We start from the raw sequence: 22,213 nt of genomic DNA on the forward strand, positions 1-22,213 counted from the left end.
AGGACAATAAGTCATATTTTCAATATACTTTGCATACAGGTAGCCAGCAGGACAGCAGCCACATGAAACACAGTACGACTGCTCTACTGGCGTCTCTGTGAAGCCACATTCTACCATGTTCACATGAAATGGGACAAATGGAAGAAATGGGAAAGATTGAATTGGGAATAATGGGGAAATCCCTTCAGAATTCCATTAATTAAAATAACATTGCCAGTTTTTGGTTGATGTGCGAGTTGGCCTCAACTCATTACAAACAACTACATATTTGTTTCATTTTCAGACACTTAGTATAAGTAATGCTCAGGAGTATATCAGAATATTCAAAATAATCTAAGTTCCCAGTACGACCACAGGTCATGAACAAAAAGTAAACGAATCAAAGCATTTGGCGAATAAAAATTGTGAGACATTGGCGTTGACGGAACGGTAGGAGGTTTAGCAAAGTCAGTATCAGATCGGGACCAGTTATTGTCACATATGTAAAAAAAAGAAAGCAAAAGTCAACATCATGATGGCACTTGCAGTAAAATCAGGAAATAAGTCAGTCGGACTCATCTTCATGGTACTATGTATCTGTGTACAGAGTTTCTTTCCATTCTAAATTTAAGAATGGCCCTATAGGTTGTGGTGTAACCAACAGATGAGCAAACCAACATTGCCGTCATGTGAGTGTGGCGAAAAGCCACTTGCCATGTTTTCAATACTGCGCTGTCTATTTACTTTTAATAAAAATTTGTTTTTGAAAATATTGTTTCTATTTAATCCAAATCTGAGAAGTTATCAGCACTATTAATGTAGCACTGCCTGCACACACAAACACACACACACGCACACGCACACACATGTACACACACACACACACACACACCTACACACACACACACACACACACACACACACACACGCCTGTCAGCTTTTCCTTGCATCCTCTGCTGGGGGTGTGGGCAGTCAGAGCGATGGTTAAAAAACGTCTGATCTTGACAAGGATGTCATTTGTCAACTCTGTACTCATGGAAATACAACAGATGAGGAGTGACGTAGAGAGGAGGAGAGGGGCAAAGGAGATGACACATAACAAAGCATGCATGAGAGGAAAGGAGGAAGAATAAGGGAGGAGAGCTGGAAAAAGGAAAGGGAAATATGAGTCAAAGCTGTCATGAGTAGAGAGATGCCATGAGATGAGTAAGTAAGAAGAGAAGGAAAGGAAAGGAGAAAACACATAAATAGAGAAGACTTTAACGACCAGGTTAGTTGATATGGGCGTAAACTAAAGATGAGGAGAAAGGAGAAGTGGTGTGTCTTGATAGTGCCATTTATATAAAGCAGTGGCGTGCCGTGGACCTGGGGCCTGGGCCTTCAGTGAGGTCCTACACAGTCCCACCCGAATTAATCCACCTCTTATTACCATCACTATGATGCCATGGCTCTAGACACTATACAGTTAGACAGAGACGCAGTATAACCAGGTGTTGCGTCACCTTGGAATTGACATTTTTATTCAGAGAATTGCAGGGGAAGAGTACAATACAGTACAGTTCAACTAATAGGCAAGAACATAGTCGAGTGCAACAGAGTTATAATAATATTCTTCTTCTATCCATTTCTGGTCCACAAACTTTGAGCTTTAAGTCCAACTTTTTTTAACAGTGTGTTCACTAAACAGCGCATTGTCGCACCCAAAGCAGTTTCACCGTGATGATGAAGATGAAAGTTCCTGTTTACCCAAACACATGACACAATTGTGAGTCTTTTCAATATTTCCCTATTTTTCTTCAGCTTTTCATTGTGCAGCTCCGTTGCCCTGCGCGCTTGTTCGTTGATCTGTAGATCCGCTCGGGTGTCCACAAAAGTTTTCAAAGCACCATTGCTTGTAAGTGCCGAGCCGTACTTTGGTGTCTCGTTGCTGCCTTGGTTAGACAACTCAAGTTTGCAAAGCCAGTGTGGCTCCAAACACCAAATCGATCACTTGCAAATAACAGGCATTCCCAGCAGTCCGGTGTGCAGAGCTTCTCGGAGCCTGTGAGCCATCGGTAGCGCTCGTAGTTGGAACTTTGAAAGTGGCGAACGAACCCCTTCCCCGCCTGTGACGGGCTTTGGAGCCTCGGCGTCGGTCTTAAAGTTCGTCTTGAGAATGGCGTTATAATTATATCCTCGACCAAATCGATATCTTCTCCTCCTTCCGCCATTGTGGGTTGAAAAAACAGCTTAGTAGTACGCAAATTAATTCGTTTATCAAATTCAGTTTCCGAGTTCTGAGGTTCTGCATATACCTGCCCATAGGACCCGCCTCTCAATATTGGTAATCCAATCAAAAGACGAGCACGCACTACGCCTGCTAGCTGGCATGTGCCGGTTCTGGGGCCTTCTAGAAGGCCTACAGGAGCCAACTCTAAAGCTGATTGGTTGACACAACATTTTCATTCCCATTCACTTTAAGCCATGGACGGATTAAGAAACCACGGGCCCCTGGGCCTGGACGTGTCAAGGGCCCCCCCCCCCACCCGCAAAAAAAAAATCCAAAAAATAAAGTCCACAAAAAAAAAAGTAAATATAATTTTTTTTTTTACATCGCTAACAAAACAGTCCGTATGGAACAACGATACCGGAGCTGAGCAGACAACATAACGCGAATTATATGACCATGACATGAATGACTTAAGCCTAGCATATACCGGCTATGGCGCATCGTGTCATATCATCATATCAATACAAAGTTAATAACAGCTACTTCACGCAGAGGCTCTGGATTAGGGGCCCCCTGAGCTCATGGGCCCCTGGTGCCGGTAGGCTCGTCGTAATCCATCCCTCAGTAGGACTATTGGGGCCCTGTTACTGACATGAATGACTTAAGCCTAGCATATACCGGCTACGGCGCATCGTGTCATATCATCATATTCATATCAATACAATGTTAATAACAGCGACGTCACGCGAGGAGGCTCAGGCTCAGGGGCCCCCTGAGCTCATGGGCCCCCTGAGCTCACGGGCCCCTGGGCTCACGGGCCCCTGAGCTCATGGGCCCCCTGAGCTCACGGGCCCCCTGAACTCACGGGCCCCCTGAGCTCATGGGCCCCCTGAGCTCACGGGCCCCTGGTGCCGGTAGGCTCATTCGGTAATCCATCCCTCAGTAGGACTATTGGGGCCTTGTTACTGACATGAATGACTTAAGCCTAGCATATACCGGCTACAGCGCATCGTGTCATATCATCATCTGCATATCAATACAATGTTAATCACAGCGACGTCACGCGCGGAGGCTCAGGCCCAGGGGCCCCCTGAGCTCATGGGCCCCTGGGCCTGGGCCCGGTAGGCCCGTTGGTTAATCCATCCCTGCTTTAAGCTACCAGCGCCCGCAATGTTGATTCTGAAGGCCTAAGGGCAGATTTTAGCCCCCTGGCAACACACGATGGCTGAATATGATTGGATAAAAGATCTAACATATAGACCAGCCCTCCAAATCTCAACCTGGGGCTGGAAGCAGTGCAACCAAAAGGAAAGCTATGAAATGAAGAGTATAACTCTTACTCTGGGGAATAATTTAATACATATTTGTGGGAACATTTATTTAAAAAAAAAATTATATTCTGATGATGAAGGCCAGCAGAGAAGGCCTTGCTGGCCCTGACGGCCCACCACTGATATAAAGACAATCTGACCAGCGATTCAAGTTCAATTCTTTTCAAAACATGAAGTAATGAAGGCATTGATCTGACGATCAATGGAATCAATCAGAGTGAAAGACCTGATGTCTTCAGACAGAAGAAGTAGAAGGAGAAGAAGTAGGTCACACTTAAGTCTTTAAAAAGAAAGCTGACTAGCCCTTTGAGGCAAATTCGTATTTTGGGATATTGGGATAAATAAAATAAACTGAATTGAATTGATGACTTTGAGTGGAATCAATTGTTTAGCAGCATTCAGAACATTGGATTGCTTAATAACGATCTACTTTTTGTAAGAATCAGACACCTGTTTACAACTATCCTTCATTTATATGGTCATACATTTTAATTTCCTCAATGTTTTTGCTTTCTAGAAGAGGATAAAAAGGTTATTTATAATAATACTGCAGTATCAAGTAACATTGTACAGATTATTATCACCTCCGTCTGCAGGGAGGTTATGTTGTTTGTTCTTTCTGGGTTATGAAAATAACCAAAAAAAACAACAAAACAACCTACAGGTCAGATTGTCATGGAACTTGGTGGAAGGGTGAAGCATTGGTCAAAGAAGAACGTATAACATTGTGGAGTAGATCTGCACCACAGGGCGGTTACACACAATATTTTCACTCAGTTCTGCGCTGTGCGGCACACATCAGATTTCAGCCTGATATGTTTAAACTTTACGGAAACATAAAATACTCTAATAAAAGGGGTGATATTTTAATAGTTGGGTGACTGAAAAGAAGCTGAGATGAGCTCATTTCATGGGTGAAAGATGTGATAAATTTATTCTGCATGACGGAATAGCTTCAGAATGAATATTGATTGCCTGACAGGAGAAGTGGAGGTCACACAAATGTTATGCTTTCATAAACTTAGACATGTAATGTTGAGACTAAATATACGGATCAAATAAAGCTTAATGTTTTGACCTTTTATTTAATATGACATTTATGCAAAACACCAAACACATTTGTTAAAGATTCAAAGATTCAAAGAGTTATATCAAAAAAAATCTGTCTTCCCTTTTCAGCCATTTTGTTTGAATAAAAATGATTAAGAAAAAGAAAACAACTTTTCTTCCTGCCGGCCCAGACTGAAGGAGCAGAGAGGCACGTTTCCTGAAGTGAGTGTCAGGCGGCCTGTAATGAGCTTTGCCTGCACCACCGCTGTAGAACCAATTAGCTTAAAAGGGGCCGCAGCAGACTGACTGTATGGGATAGATCATCGCCGCACTGAAGTGTGTGCGTATTTAGGTGTGTGTGTGTGTGTTGGGGCGGGGTCACACATGTGTGTGCATGTGTGGCCGGGGGGTGCAGTGTTTTGTCAGCACAGATATATTATCCAGATTTATGCTGAGTTGTCAGACACACACACACACCCTGCCCCCTTTTATTTCTCTCTCTCTGGCTCTCTGTCATCCCCTCTCTCTCTCCCTCGCTGTCTGTCATCCCCTCTTTCTCTCTCTTTATCGCTCTCTGTGTCTGTCATCCGCCCCCTCTCTTTCTCTCTCTCTCTCTCTCTCTCTCTCTCTCTCTCTGTGTCATCCCCTCTCTAGGTCTCTCTCTCCAACAACCCTCACACATGTCTCTGCAGTGGTTGTGTGGAATCAGAAAGCACAAGCTTGTTTCTGAAATAAATAAGCTGGTCTTTATTTGTTGACTTTCTGCCTGTCTGTATTTTCCCGACAACCGTTCATCCGATCGACTTCACACATGGGGGGTGTTCTGCCGAGGACCCTGTGGAGCTGTAATGTACATTGTGTAGTTGTTTGGATGAGTTGAGGCCAACTCATCAGCCCATTCCCAACGGGCACTGCACTAGTTAATGGAAAAAGAGAGGAGGTGATTAAGTACAAGAACACACACAAAAAAGACATTTAGACTGTTGTTCTTGTTCTTACTACATCTCCATCAGCCCCACGCATCAGTGATGACCGACAATTTAATTAAATGAGTACAAGCAAAAACGCACAATTAGATGAAACTGATGTGTTGTGCAGCTGAATATTCCATCAACAGAAAAACAACAACACATGTTTTCCTCCTCTCACTTATTCAAACATTGAAGACGACATGATGAAAGTTTCATAACGCCGTGGGTGTAGAAGACGTATACGCTGTAAAGTCAAAAGAAAAAGTAGTCAGTATCTTCGATTAACAGCCCCAGGAGGCAGAGAGCAGCGCTAACTGCTCTTCGTATATCAGCTTCTCGCAGGGTTAAGCTGGGATACTCAAATATTATAAATGGGCAACCAGTCAGCTAAAGCAGCTGTGAAAAATATGACTAATCAGTTGTCCGACTATTAAAATATATATATTTGTTATCTTGGGTTTGCTAAAGACCCATCAAAATCACATAATTATATAATAATATAATACCGGGTTGGTTCCTCTTTCTATGATGCCAACTTGAAAGTATTAGCTTTGAACATACTCACAGAGTTATCGTCGATTCCATCATAACTGCTATTGCTCGTCCCGCTGTATCGCTGGTTCTGCGTGTTGAATCACTTCAAACAGGCGGTTTCAATCAGAACTTAAAAGTCATGAAGCTATGAGGGATTAATTCGTAATGAAATATAACATTGACACCGTCTGTGCTATTCTTAATCAACGAAAAATCAAACTGACCAAAAGTACGGGTACTGACCAAAAGTAGTGACCAAAAGTACGGGGGTTTGTGAGATAGTTTCTGAGTAGTGTGTTTTTCAATACATTTGTATTCTGGGGGTGCCACTTCCTTTGACGGCGAGCGTTTTGTGTTTATACACTAGCTAGCCAGTTATCTCATTAGCTGTATTAAATTGTCCATTTATCATAATTAATTTCAAATCATTCTAAATTCACTCTTCCAGCCGTCTTATAAGATTCCCCTATATAATGTATTTAATTTGGCGAAATAATGAACGGCTTTTCGTTTTTCTAGCATTGTCGTGAAGATGAGTATTAATGAATGTGTGCGTAAATGAAATACCATTAGTGCAGATTAACACATCGGCTATGTTAGTTTGAGGAATGTACTGAGAATGCATCTTCATCACATCGGAGGCCAAACTAAAACTGCCTCTGTGCAGCATATACAAAATCCCAGGCCAGTGTATCGTGATGATGCACTCATACAGACTTCCAAGACACTGCTGAAATGTTAAAATCTGTATATACGATTTGGGTGGAAAGCATGCAGATATATCAGACTTTTAGAAGTTCAATTCAGTTTATTTTGTACAGCCCATTATCACAAAATACAGATTTGCCTTAAAGGGTTTTACAATCTGTTCACATGCGACATCCCTGTCCCAGGACCTCACATCGGATCAGGAAAAACTCCCAAGAGATAGAAAAAAGCCTTTCACAGAGAAACAAAGGAAAGAAACCTTCTGGAGAGCATCAGAGGAGGATCCCTCTCCGGGATGGACAGAAGCAATAGATGTCATGTGACCAGAAGGAATCATTACAGAGTTACAACACATTCAATGAGTATGACAGAGTGTATGAATAGTTGGTAGTAGGCATGGACCACGATCCAGACCTCCATGATCCATCAGGCAGATGGAGGTAGAGAGGAGGAGTGGGCGGAGCATCAGCAGGGCCATGGTATCAGACCCAGCCAGGTCCAATGAGGTATTATGGAAACTGTTAAAAAACAGTGCAGCTCTAGGTAGGACCTATAGGATCCTCCAGTATGTGTGTGCTGCTGTGTGGCTTCTCCAGCTCACTGAGCGACATGCTAACACTGACATGATGCAGATATTTGCTCTACAATGACATCCTTATAACACCGCACACAATCCCTCAGACATTGAGGATTTACGGGACAGTCTCGGTCTCTCGGATGCACCAGCGCTGAACCTTCCCTCAAAATACCTCAAGTCCCGCTGTGCTGTGGTGTCACCTGCTGTTTCACGGATTTTAAATCTTGGAGAGGAGGCTGATTTAAGAGAAGGAGATGGGGAAAAGTAAATAATAATAAAATAACGTTCGCCATGTTTAGGCAGTCGTGGGACTGTCGAGAGTTCAGACTTGTTTTTCTCCTCCTTTAATCCACTGCCATAAAGCAGTTTGGAGGGAAGGGGGATTTGTCAATTGGTCCACTGGTAATTTGACCAGAAGCTTAGAAGAACCAGCGTGAGCATTGGCTGACTGCTTTGCCTTGCCCAATCAATTTAGTAAGCGGTATCATCATTGTATTGAATCATCACAAAGTCTCCATTTCCTTTTGGAAAAAGTAAAAGCTCACTTGAACTTTTCGAGGTGAACTCAGAAACGCATTTCTTTTACATTTATTTCAATACTATTTAGGTTATTTAACATCTGAGCATGTAATGAGCTTGATGCATGTTCCCGCAGTGTTAGTTCTGCCTCGGTTCCATCCATTCATGTTTCTGGGTTCCTACAGATAATTGTTCCTTCATCCTATTGCCTTTGCCTCCGGCTCCCTTAAAGCTATGTACTCTATTAGAAATCCATGGAAACCCAACGACTGAGCTCTGATCAGCTTAACTTATAAAGTGGAGAGATTTGACAGAGAAGAACATCCTATTCCCAACTTACCAGACATACTGGGGATGTCCAAATCACAGACATGTCTGTGACCCGACTGCTCACTTGATTTATTAATTCAGTAAACATTTGAAAACATGGCTTTATGGTCTCAACCGCTAGTATCGGGTCTTGTTCAAAACAGCATGATGATCATTTAATAAATGATTGCCCCAGTCAGAAAACAAGGCATGCTTTAGGCTAAAAAATGACGTAGCCCCTCCCATCAGTGTCTGAATGGGTGAATGATGTCATGTAATGTAGTCAGAAGACTATAAAAGCACCATACAAGTACAGGTCCATTTACCATAGTGTTGTCTGGGTTTCTGTCTTAAAGCTTTGACCCTTTCAATGTGTGTTTTCCAGTTGTGAAAGTTAATTATAATACCATTGTAGCCTTGGGTACTTAGCTCCACTCCCTTGTTGCAGGCGTACACACACGATGCGCTTCATTGTGTGTGTACGCCTGTGTTTGTATGGCTAAGAGATACATCTACACAAATAGAAGTGGCATTATATTTCTTTATTTTTTTTACAACAAAACAACCACACTGGAATAAACATGATGTGACAAGGATATAAATCGGCTTTCTGAAACTGCAGTTGACAACACTCTCTGAAAAAAAGAAGAAGAAAGAAAAGAAACACAAGCCGCAGTCTGAGGAGAAGGAGACACTTTGTTTTGCACTTGTCAATGTTTTCCAGATTTCCTCAAGTATAATACCTGTCCAACAAGTGCCTACATGAAATAGAGAGCCAGGTCTGGGAGACAGTTGTGCTGATGAGTAGGAGAAAGTTGCTTGTGTATAGCACTGCACAGTCAGATGTATTTATGAATCCAGCTGGGAGTCGATCCATCTATCGAATACAAATGAATCCAGGCTCCCCGATCGTAAAACATATGGTACAGGCACTTTTGATAATGTTAGTCCTCCCCTACCTTCCTCAGTATTGTGGTCTATTTGGCTCCCCCAAAAAAACTACAGCATTAGTTGTTTCAGTGAAATAAATATGTTAATACGTCTAAACGAATACAAAAATGTAAGTGACGAAAAAAAAGTAATATATTCTCTTAAAAATGGGAAAAATAAGAGACGCCAAGTCCTGATGCGTCATAACAGTCGACAGTACAAATGTGCTTCTACCCAACAGTGCTAAATAATGAATCACAACAATCATAAATTGGAGGAGTGTGGCTGATTATTTATTTGTATCTTAGGTAACACACCTGATATATAAGCGGCGGTTTCATGCCGTGTCCAAATATTCAGGCACAGTCCACTTCTGATTTTGAAAGCTGATTTTGTATTAGAGAGATGCCACCAAAAAAGTCTGTACAAAGAAAAAGGACTTCAGCAGCAGGTAAACTGTAGTGCTGTTAAAAAAAGGAATTAAGTAAACGTGTGACATGTGATTTCTGTACGTACAGGGAAATCCAAAAGCATCTACCAGAAGTATGTTGGCCATTCAGAAGACTGGATGCTGAAGGGTTTTTTACAGTCTTAACCAATAGTATGTCTTTATTCATCAATCAGTGCAATTAGTAAACATTGATACGTGTGTTTTTTTGTTTTCCTTGCATTGGACGAACACAAAAACGCTCTCTGGTAAAAATGTTCTTTGACCGAAGAGAAAAAAAATAAGAAAACAGAATCTAACTTCTTGAAAACAGAAACGTGCCTTCAACAAAAAACATCCCTTGAAGCTGAAATGTAAGTACGTGAAAATGAGCTCATTAAAAGTGGCATGCGTCTCATATAAGTGTGTGTTTGCGTGAGCATGTGTGTGTGTGGGTTGTGTGTGTGTGTGTGTGTATGTATGTATGTGCTTCTAATTGAAGAGATACCATGAAGGATGTGCGTCAGCCACATGCCTGTTATCAGACATTAGCACTAATGAGATTGTACCCATCACAGACTCATTGGGACCCTTTCCAATCTTTCCCACCCCCCACATACACACACACACACACACACATACATACACACACACACAAACACATACACACACGTATACACATACACACCTATCTAGCTCCGGCCTCTACAAACCACTGTCCATGCTGAAGGTCAAAAAAGAAGAAGAAAATATTGGAGGATGAATAAACAGTCTGGCAAAGCCACCAAAAGACAAAGCCCACTCATCACTGCAAATAACATCTAGTTGGGCGAGGAGAAACATTTTAAGAGATGGTTCTGCTCTGTAGGCATTAATTAAATCACAGGCTGAAAAATGGATCCAGTGGACCACGTCTTTTAAACTACCATAACTGTATGGGAAAAATGAACACACATTAGCAAATTAGCTACTTTGAGTCTATATTTGTCAGCAACATGGTTCTATAGATGGCTTCATCGGTTTGTGAATGCGAAGTGATGTCTTCGAAGAGTGAAACCACGACAGCAATGACCTATAACTATACCAACATATGAAAGAAGATGATGGAAGGTCATTATCAAACCTTGCTGACAAAGTCTCGATTAAAACAAAATATATTACACAACCTATATAGAAGAAAATGCTTCGGTCCATCAAGTGGGGGCTCTGGTAAAAGTAACTGACAGTGTTGACGGGCGGGCAACTGGTGAGGGATCATGTTGTTGTCACAGCGCCACACAGTAAAATTGGCTGAGTAAATTTTACTCAAATTGAATAATATTTTACTCTAAAAAAGACAACATTTGGTCCCAGTCCAAAGAGAGTAAAAGTTACTCTTATGACAGAGTTAAACTTTCAGAGTTAAATTTACTCTATTTAGTGCAAGAATTTTACTCTACCTGATGATAATTCACTCCATTTAGTATAAAATAAAAACAACTCTACCCTAGTTTTACTCTGTTTAGTGCAAGAATTTTACTCTACCTGATAATTCACTCCATTTTGCATAAAATAAAAACAACTCTACCCTAGTTTTACTCTATTTAGTGCAAGAATTTTACTCTACCTGATGATAATTCACCCCATTTAGCATAAAATAAAAACTATACCACCCTAATTTTACTCTATTTAGTGCAAGAATTTTACTCTACCTGATGATAATTCACCCCATTTAGCATAAAATAAAAACTCTACCACCCTAATTTTACTCTATTTAGTGCAAGAATTAGAGTCTACCTGATGATAATTCACCCCATTTAGCATAAAATAAAAACAACTCTACCCTAGTTTTACTCTGTATAGAACTGAATTTTACTCAATACAGAAATCAAAATTATAAATGGTACATCATTTTACTCCAAATAGAATTTATTATGAAGTGAATGTTACTCTAAAGAGTTTAACTTTATTATGAATATAATTTTACTCGCTATATAACTTTACACTCAGTCATACACTGCAAAGTTTTTAAAAGGTGAAATAAATAGATCAGAACCCAATACCTTAACTGACACCTTTACTTTATTAAGTGTTCACAGGAAACAGTATGGCACAATATACAAACTGGAGTCATTATGACTGCAAGACACCTGTAAATCGAATGCTTTGTGACAGAAAAGATTGTTGACAAACACAATATGAGGTCCGTCTGTTGTGTACAAAACTTGAAATGCATTAAAATGCTCGTTCAGACACACTGTTTGTAGTGCAAACGTAACAAAAAACAATGTCTCATCCTTCACAACAACATGGTGGATCTTATGAAAAACTGGCATGTCACAATGAATTTTAACACATAGAACTAAATCTGCACGGTACATATTTCCGTGGTGCTTGGCCCATCTTACTTTGAAAACCTCAGCATCAATGGGTAGCTGGAGAGTCTGCTACCTCACAGCCCAAGTCCAATGCATTTAAAGGTAGCATTTTACCTGGTCCAGTGATCAGTCTTTTGGGGTCAAATGTAAGCAATGTGACTTGTGTTTTTTGGCCAATGTTTTGGTCACATTTTTAAAACTCTTCAATTGTTTTTTAAAGAAATTGTGCTTTGCTTCGTAGCGCATGCACCAGCTATGCAAAACTGGTCCAGTCTTAAGTATACATGTAGGGTAATGAACCATGAAATGATGCTTTGGTAGCAGCTTCCTGTGTGGAAACAAATGCTTGAATAACCTATGGTGTTCAGCGATCAAGTGTTTCAAGAAAATAGTTATACCCTTTGACAATACAGGAGAAAATACAATATTTACAATTTGCAGCAACAACAGTAGCAAATACCAGTGCTGATCATTTGGACAAACCAAATCTCCAAAGATGAGTGGTAGATTGCAGTAGACACCAGGACTGGATGGCATTTAACCCTAGGTTATTCGAGTCCTCGACTAACTTCAATGTAGGGGGTTTGTTGTTTTGTTCCATGTAGCCATAGTTAAAGCTCTTAATTCTCCTGTCTACTTCCTTTGATGTTGTGTATTGGTCTATTACATGTAATATTATCAGTTTCATTTCAAATTGTGCCACTCCCTCCAAGATATCATGCATAATATCAACAGAGAAATGTTCACATGTGTTGAAGTACTGCAATGAATTCAGAAGACAAGACTGTTTAACACCCATCACATAGGGAAGTCTGGGATTTGTTTCCATTTGTTGGCAGTGTTCTGCATGAAGTGCTTGAGTTCGCATAGTTATCTTGGGTGAATCCTCAGTAAACTCTGTTTGAAAGTCCTCTTTGTCAGCAAGACAAAAGCGGCAACAATATCTGGCAACAAATGATTGTACAAAACCAAACAAACAGTGAAGGCCAAGGTTGTCACCAGTAACTTGGACAATAGTTCCATATACCAGGTCATCATACAGGGGAACCCTAATTCCATCCTTCTCCAGTATTTTAATATCCTGCACAATTGGATCAAGTATTTTAGAGAAGCCATACGTTTTAATGTCTTGGGCATGAAATAAAGAGACCAAATGAATATTATGGAGAGCAGAGTTGTACTTGGGAGAAAAATTCCGCAATGTGAAATATATTGCTCCTAATTTATGTATTCCCCGTTTTGACCCCAGAGGATTAGCAGTCTCGAAATCATCATAGAAAAGTTGAATCTGAATAGCATGTTTCTGCTTTGAAAATAGAGCATGGCTCTTGAAAAGATCTCCATCACACAAGTCTTTAAGCAGATTGTCTCCTGAATTGGACTCAGTCTGCATCATCTCCTTTACATTGGGGTGATTGTAAATAAACTGTAAAGTTTTCAAAATTGGGATGTAAACAAATTTATCAGTAACAACAACCTGATCGTAGGCTCCTGTAGTTCGATTGCGCAGGGTTTCAAATCTTGAACCAAGAACATGTTCAACTGGGTCTACCTGCCCCAATTTCTTTGCAAAATAGTGTGTTCTTTTACTTCCAGAATTGAATGCATTAAAAGGATTTTCCATTTTTTCAAAACACTGATCGATTTTGCCCTCGATGTCACTTTTGACTGGTTCTTGTAAAGACAGACTACTCTTCACAGATTCTTTTGCTTGATTATGAATATCATTAACTATCTCTTCCATGGAAATGACCAAAGAGTGGATCGTTGATTCACCTACACCTGCCACTTTCAGCTCAGCTATTGTTGCAGCACAACTGTGCACAAGAGATTTCTGTAGCAGGACTGAATCAGAAGGAGGAATTACAGATGGCAAATCATAACAAACACTTCCTACTGAATCTTCAGCTGTAGATGGGCCTTCACCAGGATCAGAACAAGTTTCATGTGCTTTATTGAGATGCTTTCTGAACCCAGAAAAAGTGCCATAAACTTGAGCACAACCAGCCTGACCACATTTAAGGCGAAGTGTCTTGCCAGAGCAAAGACCGTGGATCACTTTCAAATGCTTTGTCAGGGAATTAGCATTTGTCTGGGAGCTCTTACAAATGAAACACAACATTTCTGAATACCTGAATTCCGTAATGGAGCCCTCAAAGAAAAGAAAATCGAATCAACGCAGCAACCGAGCCCTCAACTCTGCAACTCTAGGATTCACCTTGGTTGTATCAATATCGATATCATAAATGGTTGTCTGAATGAAGTTGTACACATTGACGAGATCGTGGTTGTACGAAGTGCCAAAGACAAAGTGAGCTTTGAAAAGCTCATCAAAACAAGCAAGAGAGCCAGATGACTTACAAGATATTGCATGTTTGTCAATGACAATGAAGTACTTGTGAATCACAGTCCTCTGAGTTCCCACAGCAAGCAGGTATGGTTGAAGGCTGTCTGCGATTCCATCGAGATGCCCCTGGATGCTGGTCCCTGTCTGTGACAGAAGAAAAGTTTGAGAAAACATCTTTAAAAAAGAAAAAGAAACAAAAAAAAAAGACATGTGGTGTGATATAGCTAGTGATGTTTCCTGTATGGCAGCCTTACCTTGATGAACTTCACAAGATTCTCACTGGCTTGTCTGGCGGAGAGCTTTCCTGGTCTCTTCGGCCTTGAGGTGACGGGCAGCAGGTGCACAAGGATCAAAATGGACGACATGTCACCGTCCCATCCTGAAAGAATAAAGTAATAATTAATAACAAAGACTTCCAGGATTACTTTAATACAAAAATCTAAACACTACTTTATGTACCAAAAAGTCAGCACAAAGAGTGTTGCACTTCTCATGCTCCAATTTACAATAAATGGACTTTATGCACAGCTCCACTACTTCCTGAACTTGAGCCAGCTCCTTTATTTCCTGTCTTACATTGTTGGACCAACTGATTAATCCAGCTGCATCAAGTGCTTTTTCTCCTAAAAACATTCAATCTTATCACAACTAAAACAGAAAAACAACAATATAATCCATTTATTTTGCCTCACCACTTTCCACTTCTGTTGTGGATTCAGCATTCTGGACGAGGTACTGCAGATCATCCGACTGTGTGAGACCACGGCTTTGTTCAAGGACTTTTTTCTTGTAAATTGTGGGCCACTTCTCCAGGAACTTTGCAGAGATGGAATCATCAAACATCAAAATAAAATCTTGCTCAATCTGCAGAATAGATGAAATCATGTTGTTAAATCTCCTTAGCTCATACAATTTTAAGTCACTTTTTTCTAAAATACAAGTCAACAAGTTAAAATACAAGTTACAATGAAGTAAGTTGAACATACTAATCCTTGTATGTCCAGGAATCTTGGGAAGGCCAGAAAGACATCAGAGGACTTCACTGGATCATGAATGATCTTTTGGCGATAGTTGAAGGTCTGCTTCATCTTCGTCATAACAATCCCTTCATCAGCTGTATGCTTCATCAGTGCAATGGCCTCAGAAAACAAGCTGTCTGTCATTAGGGGATTGTCCTCCCTCAAGTCTCTTTCAGCTGATGGGCCCCCTGTAACAGTGGATATGGATATGACTGTCCTAGGATTTAATAAACAACACTTGGGAACTCTGCCATGATTCTCATGTATGCAGTTTGGTTACAGGTAACAACAACACATACCCATTTGTGTTCTTAAGAGTCTCATGGCCTTCTTTTGTCCACCAGAAGCTTCCTTTTGGACAAACTTCAATCTCCAAGCCAGATACCCACTCCCATCTTCTGCATTGTAAAAATGCTCCTAAAAAGGTATTATTCAGAGTGAAATGAATTGTGATTTTGAACATGTTTGAATTAGCAGGATAAAATATGTTCACACTTAAATCTAAAAAATGCAGCAGCTGAGCTGAACTTGCTCAAGACTGGACTGCTAAACTCAAAAGGGTTTTAAATTATCAGTTAAGGAAAAATGGCAGAGATGGTGGACGTGCATGAATGTTAACAGCTTTAGTATTCCTCAAACCATAGCCAAGCAGTTAATTTTATTTTTTTATCTAGCTTTCCATCATGCCTGAAAACTGTTGAGTTTAGAAGTGAAGAGTAAATAGGTAGGACTAATTGTTTTCTGTACTTACATAACCAAACTTGCTCCTTGGATCAGCCAGGTATGGGAACAAGTTGATGATCCCTTTCGTAGTCCTCTTTGACGCGCCTTGAAGGACTTGTCCTACACATAAACACACACAAACATACTATGAGCACTGTTGAAAGTATTGGAGTGTAAATGACACCTTCAGCAAACTAGGCATGGGTGGTGCATACAAAACAGTTGTGAATTAAATAATATTTCAGCATACCCATGTTCACTTGTTATTTGTGCAACCAATATCTTGACCATGTCACGCCGCCTGCTATCCGTGAGACTTTTTGTCCGAGCATACTCATTGATGATCCTCTCTCCGCCAGGTTTGTTCTTTAGAACATCTTCAATCATCTAGGTGACATTAAAAAAAAATACACAACTATAAAATCTGATCAATGTAAACACTTACATCTCCTCATCTACGAGCACACAAGACTTCTATGTAGAGCTGCAACAATTAATCAAACAAAAATTAATCAGCTATTTTGATAATCGGTTTGTTTTTTTGTAGGTTTTTTAATAGTAGGTTTTTTTGAAAGAAAAAAAAAGCTTTTAAGAAGATTTCAGCTTCTTAAATGTTAATATTTCTGGTTTCTTTGTTCCTTTATGACAATGGACTCAATATCCCTTTAGTTTGTGGACAAGACATTTGAGGACGTCATCTTGCGGTTTGGGAAACTGACATTTTATTGACCAAACAACAAATCGATTAATTGTTTAAAATGTAAACTTTCTGAAGGCGTGTAGTGCAATCAGCATTGCTTACTTTGGCAAGAGAGGTGTTTTCAGCTCTCTGTCTTGTGGCAGGACTGCACTGCAATATTACGGTGTCATCAGAGCCCCCTTCAATATCCCCACTGGAGCTGGTAAAGGAGCTGCTTGCAGGGGAACTCGGGCAATCTGTCAAACCATGTAAATATTCAGCTGGTGTGATTAACACTAACACCATACAATTGCCAAAAGTATTAAAGTAACTACCAAAAACAAAGATTATTGGAACTATAATAAACTAACAATTCAGCAGATTTATCTGCTTGTCTTAAATAGAACATGTTAGGCTCGCCAAGACTCAAAGAATGAATGACACTGGTGTGCTCAGTGGCTACGTGGTTAAAGCACATGGTCCATGTTGGCAATGCCCAATGCAGTGATCATGATCAATTCCTGGTTGGACTGATCATCATCCCCCCCAATCTCTCTCCCTTTCACTATCCACTCAAAACTACCCTGCTCATTAAAAAAGAAAAATGAATGACACTAAGAAACTTACCATCTGGATGTGGACCTTGTGCGAGACAAATCTCGAGCACACCTAGGTTTTGTTTTTCCATAAGGAAATCAAAGACCTCTTCATCAACCTCAGTCTTTGTGTCATCAAAGACTCTTAAGTCCAAGGTTGGGATGCTGAACTTCTTGGAAGCTGTGAACATTAAAAAAAGGCACTTAAAATTTAAGATGAACTCCAGAATAAGGAAAATGTAATAAATTAAGCAATATAAACCTCAACAGTTAAGGTATATCTTCTTAATAATAGTTCATTAAAATCTGCACCATGCCCCCAAACCAACAGCTTCAGTTTGTTTCCTGTGTTAGACTGAAATTCATTAGGTTTTCCACTCACCACTTTCCAAAAACGATGTGTAGGTAACTTGGCCCTCAAAACAGGTATTTTTGTCGATCTCTGTACTTTACTCTAATAGCCTGCATCCTACATGACATGAAAAGGTTATTTGTATTAGCTTTTGCACATCTATTTACAAAGTCATTCATTAACATTCATAATCCATTGTCCACCTTGACTTATTCCATTTGTATTGTACACATGTTGTCTATGCTGCTCTGATTAAGTAAATCGGGTGAACAAAATAATGGCCAACTCTATAGCAGCAACAAGTTACGTAAATGACATGTCTATAAGGTTTGTATGATGCTAGTCCAACACACTGGCCCTGAGGGAATGTCAGAAGAAGTATATACCTGCGAACCAAACTGCAGATAAAAATAGAAGTAAAACACACAAGCTTGCTCATCGAACAGCAGAGCGAAAACGGTCAATGTACAGGACTCAATTCAGAGTAAAACACATGTGTTTGTTAACCAAATAGTAAGTGTAACAAAACAGACATTACTAACCGGGAAGCAGGTGAATTAAAACACCAAATGCTTACCAACTGGAGAGCATGTTAAACAAAAAACACACAGGCTTGCCAACCACGTGCTTACGAGTCTGACAGCTGTGACAAACACAAGAACATGCTAACCTGGTGCTTGCTAGCCGAATAGCAGTTCAACACACACAATAGCTCGCTAACCTCGTGCTTGCTAGCCCAATAGTAGTTGAAACACACACAATAGCTTGCTAACCTTGCGCTTGCTAGCCCAATAGCAGTTCAACACACACAATAGCTTGCTAACCTCGTGCTTGCTAGCCGAATAGCAGTTAAACAAACACAATAGCTTGCTAACCTCGTGCTTGCTAGCCGAATAGCAGTTAAACAAACACAAGATGTCACGTCAATGTACACCATTAAATTTAGAGTAAAACACATGTGCTTGCGAACTGAACAACGTGAGAAAATGACCCTAACCCACAAATTCGCCAGCTATCATGTAACTCACCGGCTTTACTTTTCAAATAAGCAAACAAAAAAATCGGATGACATTTTATCCTATTAAATTTGATATTTAGTACTTTGCAGACTTACCTGGCTCACCACCGTCTCACTGCCACTCACCTCGACCTTGCACTGCGGGACTAGAAAATGGCGGCAGAAACGAAACTTAACAAACATTAGTGGGCGTGTTCTTAATATTACTCCAATAAGGTTTACTCTGTTTTTTTACTCCCATTCTAGTGGTCATCGGAAATAATTACACTCTGAACTGAATAAAAATTTGTCTTTCAGAGGAAAAAAATATTAACTCTGGAAAAATTACTCTCCCCTTTTTCCTGTGCAGCATCTCTCCAACTGCTGGTCCAGAGCACCTGTAGGGAAAGTGACAGGATCTGGAGGAATAGTGTGAGCTCCGCATCCTCGCAGGGATGCTCCACTCTGTCAGGTGAAAAGAAGTAGCTGTCGACCCAGTGTTTGTCAGAGGAGACGTGCGGCTGTCCAAACACCCTTCAACAGCAGTGGGAGTTGGAGATGACGGCAACTGAAGTGCACAGGGCATCGGCCATTCCATATTGGGACAAGAAGTGGGGAATAAAATGGTTCACAGAGAGCATTTATCCACGTTGTGAAAAAAACCGTATACATTTTATTGGACTTGGCAGAGGTCTGTTACATAAAACCCTAAAAAGCACCAGAAATATAACAGGTCGTGAATCTGCTGTCTCAGCGGTTCGACGTCTCCTTGTCCGGAGACACATTATGGACCTGTGTGGAGCCCTAATATGATGGACCTGGCTGGGGATGCAAACTGCTGTTTGTAGGAGTTGGAGTGCCAGAGGGCAAGGGCCTGGTTGTGGACAAAGTATTGCGAGAGTCTGCCAATGACACAGATAATGACAGTGATCAGTAAAGTATCCGTCTAATAGTTAAAGGATAGCGGGATTGACTCGCTGTGTATGCGTGCCCCAAATTGCAGGTCAATTAGATTAAAAAGAGCAACAGCTATGGTGCAGACCCCTTACGAACAGTAACTGTGTTTGACAGGAGCCAGATTGGAGTGTGTTGGCACCAACACACTCCAATCTGGCGTCTGAGTCTATCTTCAACTTGAGAGGCCATCAAGGTGCTTTTCATCAGGCCCAATGCTAAGTCAATTAATAGCAAAGCAGCCTATAACAATGGCTGTCCTCACAAATATATAACATGGGGTATATATCTATTTTGCCTTGCCTTCAGTGACCTCAGACTTATTGGACATTTCCATTAAATAAAAGTATTTCTTTACAAATTGTTCAAGACAAAACTTCTACCTTTAATGAATTGACTGGATGCATTCACAAAGGCGGAATTCCCCTGCTAATCCTATAGAATAAATACAACACAATCAGACTTAAAGTCCTTCAAGGCTGTATGGAATGTAAATGTTCATCCAAAGTAACATTCACATAGTGATCAAATCTAAAACAGACTGCTTCCCCGTAAGCGAATTATTTTCTTTTCAACCAGCTTGGTTGGTATGGTATCATTTTTATTTATTTCATAAGGAAATAAGATGGAGTTTGCTTTAAAATACATAAACGGCAAAAGAAAAGACAGGCTTGCTCTTTTGTGCCTAATGCCACTCCCGCCTCCCAGTTGTAGCTAGTTGCCCTGACGACCCACCTGGTCCCCTGCAAGTCGAAACAGAAGCAGAGCATGCATAGGAGGCCAGAGTGGGCCGTCACTTAATCGATCATTTATCACAATTTGAGACGGGAGGCTTTATAACAGAAGGGGATGGTACAGGGTGTGTATGAGTGAGGATATTATTTTTAAAGTCAGCACAGTACGGTGTTCCTGCATAAAAGAGAGGTCTTAAAGCTGAATTGCAAACAACATAATCACTTAGCGCTTGATTTAGGATGCCTCATGTAGTTTCTGTGCAGATTGTGATAGGCACGGTTGATCTGTTCTCATTTGGACGTGGACGATTTCATGTGTGCATTGAGGATTTGGGGGCTGGCTTTGCTTGCACATGGGTTTATTCCCAATACTAGTGGAAAACATGTGGGCAGTCTTTTTTAAAATTATTGTTCATTGATAGGTTTAAGTGAGGCTTTCTAAATCTCGTTTGCTACTGGACAACAAATTCCCACTTATATATCTGATTTTTTTGTTTCCTGAGAAATTGACCTTCAATCCGGAGCAAAGTGTTCTACAGTAGTCCATGGTTCTCCTCTGCTCCTGGCAGCGATAGAAACATAACATCCATTTGGAAAAGTCGATATTAACACTTTCTTTGTCATTGCTTTGTCAATAAATTCTGTCCTTCTGCGTCCACGCAGCGCTGTGTCATCATTCCAATTTAGTCGGCGCCGAGTTTGAGGAGTGATTTACCAAACAACAGATGTACAAAAAAGAAGTAAACATCAACAAATTAAAAAATTTACCGGCTTCCATGCTGATTTGGACAAAATAATGGAATACAGAACCTAAAATGAATGAAAAGTGTAAACGACAACATCAACGTCCATGGTGCTGAAACCGCTCGGTGTGAGACATTATCCTCGACTGGCAATCTTTTTCACTCATAGAGCAGCTCACATTTTATGGTTCGGAGACGCTCCGTAAGTACAGGGCAGCTCAGCTGAATGGGTTTCATACTTCCCACAGAAGGGAGGGGAAGGAAGCACAACATGTGTTCCTCAAATGTGAGTGCAGCTCGCATGTACCAGCATGGCTGGATGAAAGAGTACATTTTTGTAAGATAATACTGTAAGAAGGTAAGACACAACTCCAACCTGATCCATCTTCGGCCTCTTTTTGTCTTTATTTGTTGTACTTTCCATCTGAAAGATGTACTAATTTCATTGGAAATCAACCCCACAGGACAAACCAAACCCCCTTTTAGTAGTTTTATCAAAATAAAAAGACTAGATCCCACTACCGCATACATATTTGGTGAGGTTACGACATACTCACAACTTTCTGAGACTAATTCCCTGGTTCTAAAATACAGCGTCAATGGAAAAGTAAGTTTAAATGATAGAGCTTCAACGTCAATAGTGCACTGAAAAATCTAAATAAAAAGTGTAAAATTCATACCCTACTATAAATTAGCTCACTGGTTGAATACACTGTCGATAGAGACCTCTCATGTGTTTTTCTTGTGAAAGGAAAGAACTAATACACAAGTATTATGTACATCGCCATCTGTATATAACATAAAAAGCATTAGAAGTCACTAATAAAGCATTTAATTAATGTATTATTCATCACCTTTTTTCTTTTTTCTTACACAAAACATGTTTGGATGACTTACAATTTCATGCAAACATGTCAAAGGAGGATAATCTCTTTGTATAAGTGTGTGTGTGCGTGTGTGTGTGTGTGTGTGTGTGTTTGTTCAACCGTGTATCACCAAAGTTACGTTTCTCCCAGAACGAAAACGTAATGTGCAATCACGTTTGATTGAAACTTATTTTTTTTTCCCGGATTACGTTTGTATTTGCCGTATTACAAATACGTCTCTAATCAACGTATCTTTGCCGTTTGTTGTCTCGCTTTTCTACAATGCTGTTATTAATTGGAAA

General features: G+C 40.4%; 1 protein-coding gene and 1 long non-coding RNA gene across 2 annotated transcripts; both read right to left on the reverse strand.

Annotated features, from left to right (window-relative positions):
• Nucleotides 1-12,370: 12,370 nt before the first annotated feature.
• Nucleotides 12,371-14,562, reverse strand: LOC130205674 (uncharacterized). Its single transcript, XM_056433173.1, has 2 exons — nt 14,503-14,562; nt 12,371-14,392 (listed from the first exon to the last, which is right to left on the reverse strand). The coding sequence occupies exon 2, from the start codon at nt 14,021-14,023 to the stop codon at nt 12,371-12,373; it is 1,653 nt and encodes a 550-aa protein (XP_056289148.1). The 5' UTR covers nt 14,024-14,392; nt 14,503-14,562.
• Nucleotides 14,563-14,948: 386 nt separating this feature from the next.
• Nucleotides 14,949-15,767, reverse strand: LOC130205819 (uncharacterized). The gene is made up of 3 exons (XR_008833980.1): nt 15,567-15,767; nt 15,235-15,455; nt 14,949-15,112 (listed from the first exon to the last, which is right to left on the reverse strand). It is a non-coding gene; the product is annotated as an uncharacterized LOC130205819 (long non-coding RNA).
• Nucleotides 15,768-22,213: the final 6,446 nt, after the last annotated feature.

This window comes from Pseudoliparis swirei, chromosome 15 (assembly GCF_029220125.1).
Source record: "Pseudoliparis swirei isolate HS2019 ecotype Mariana Trench chromosome 15, NWPU_hadal_v1, whole genome shotgun sequence".
NCBI classification, from domain to species: domain Eukaryota; kingdom Metazoa; phylum Chordata; class Actinopteri; order Perciformes; family Liparidae; genus Pseudoliparis; species Pseudoliparis swirei.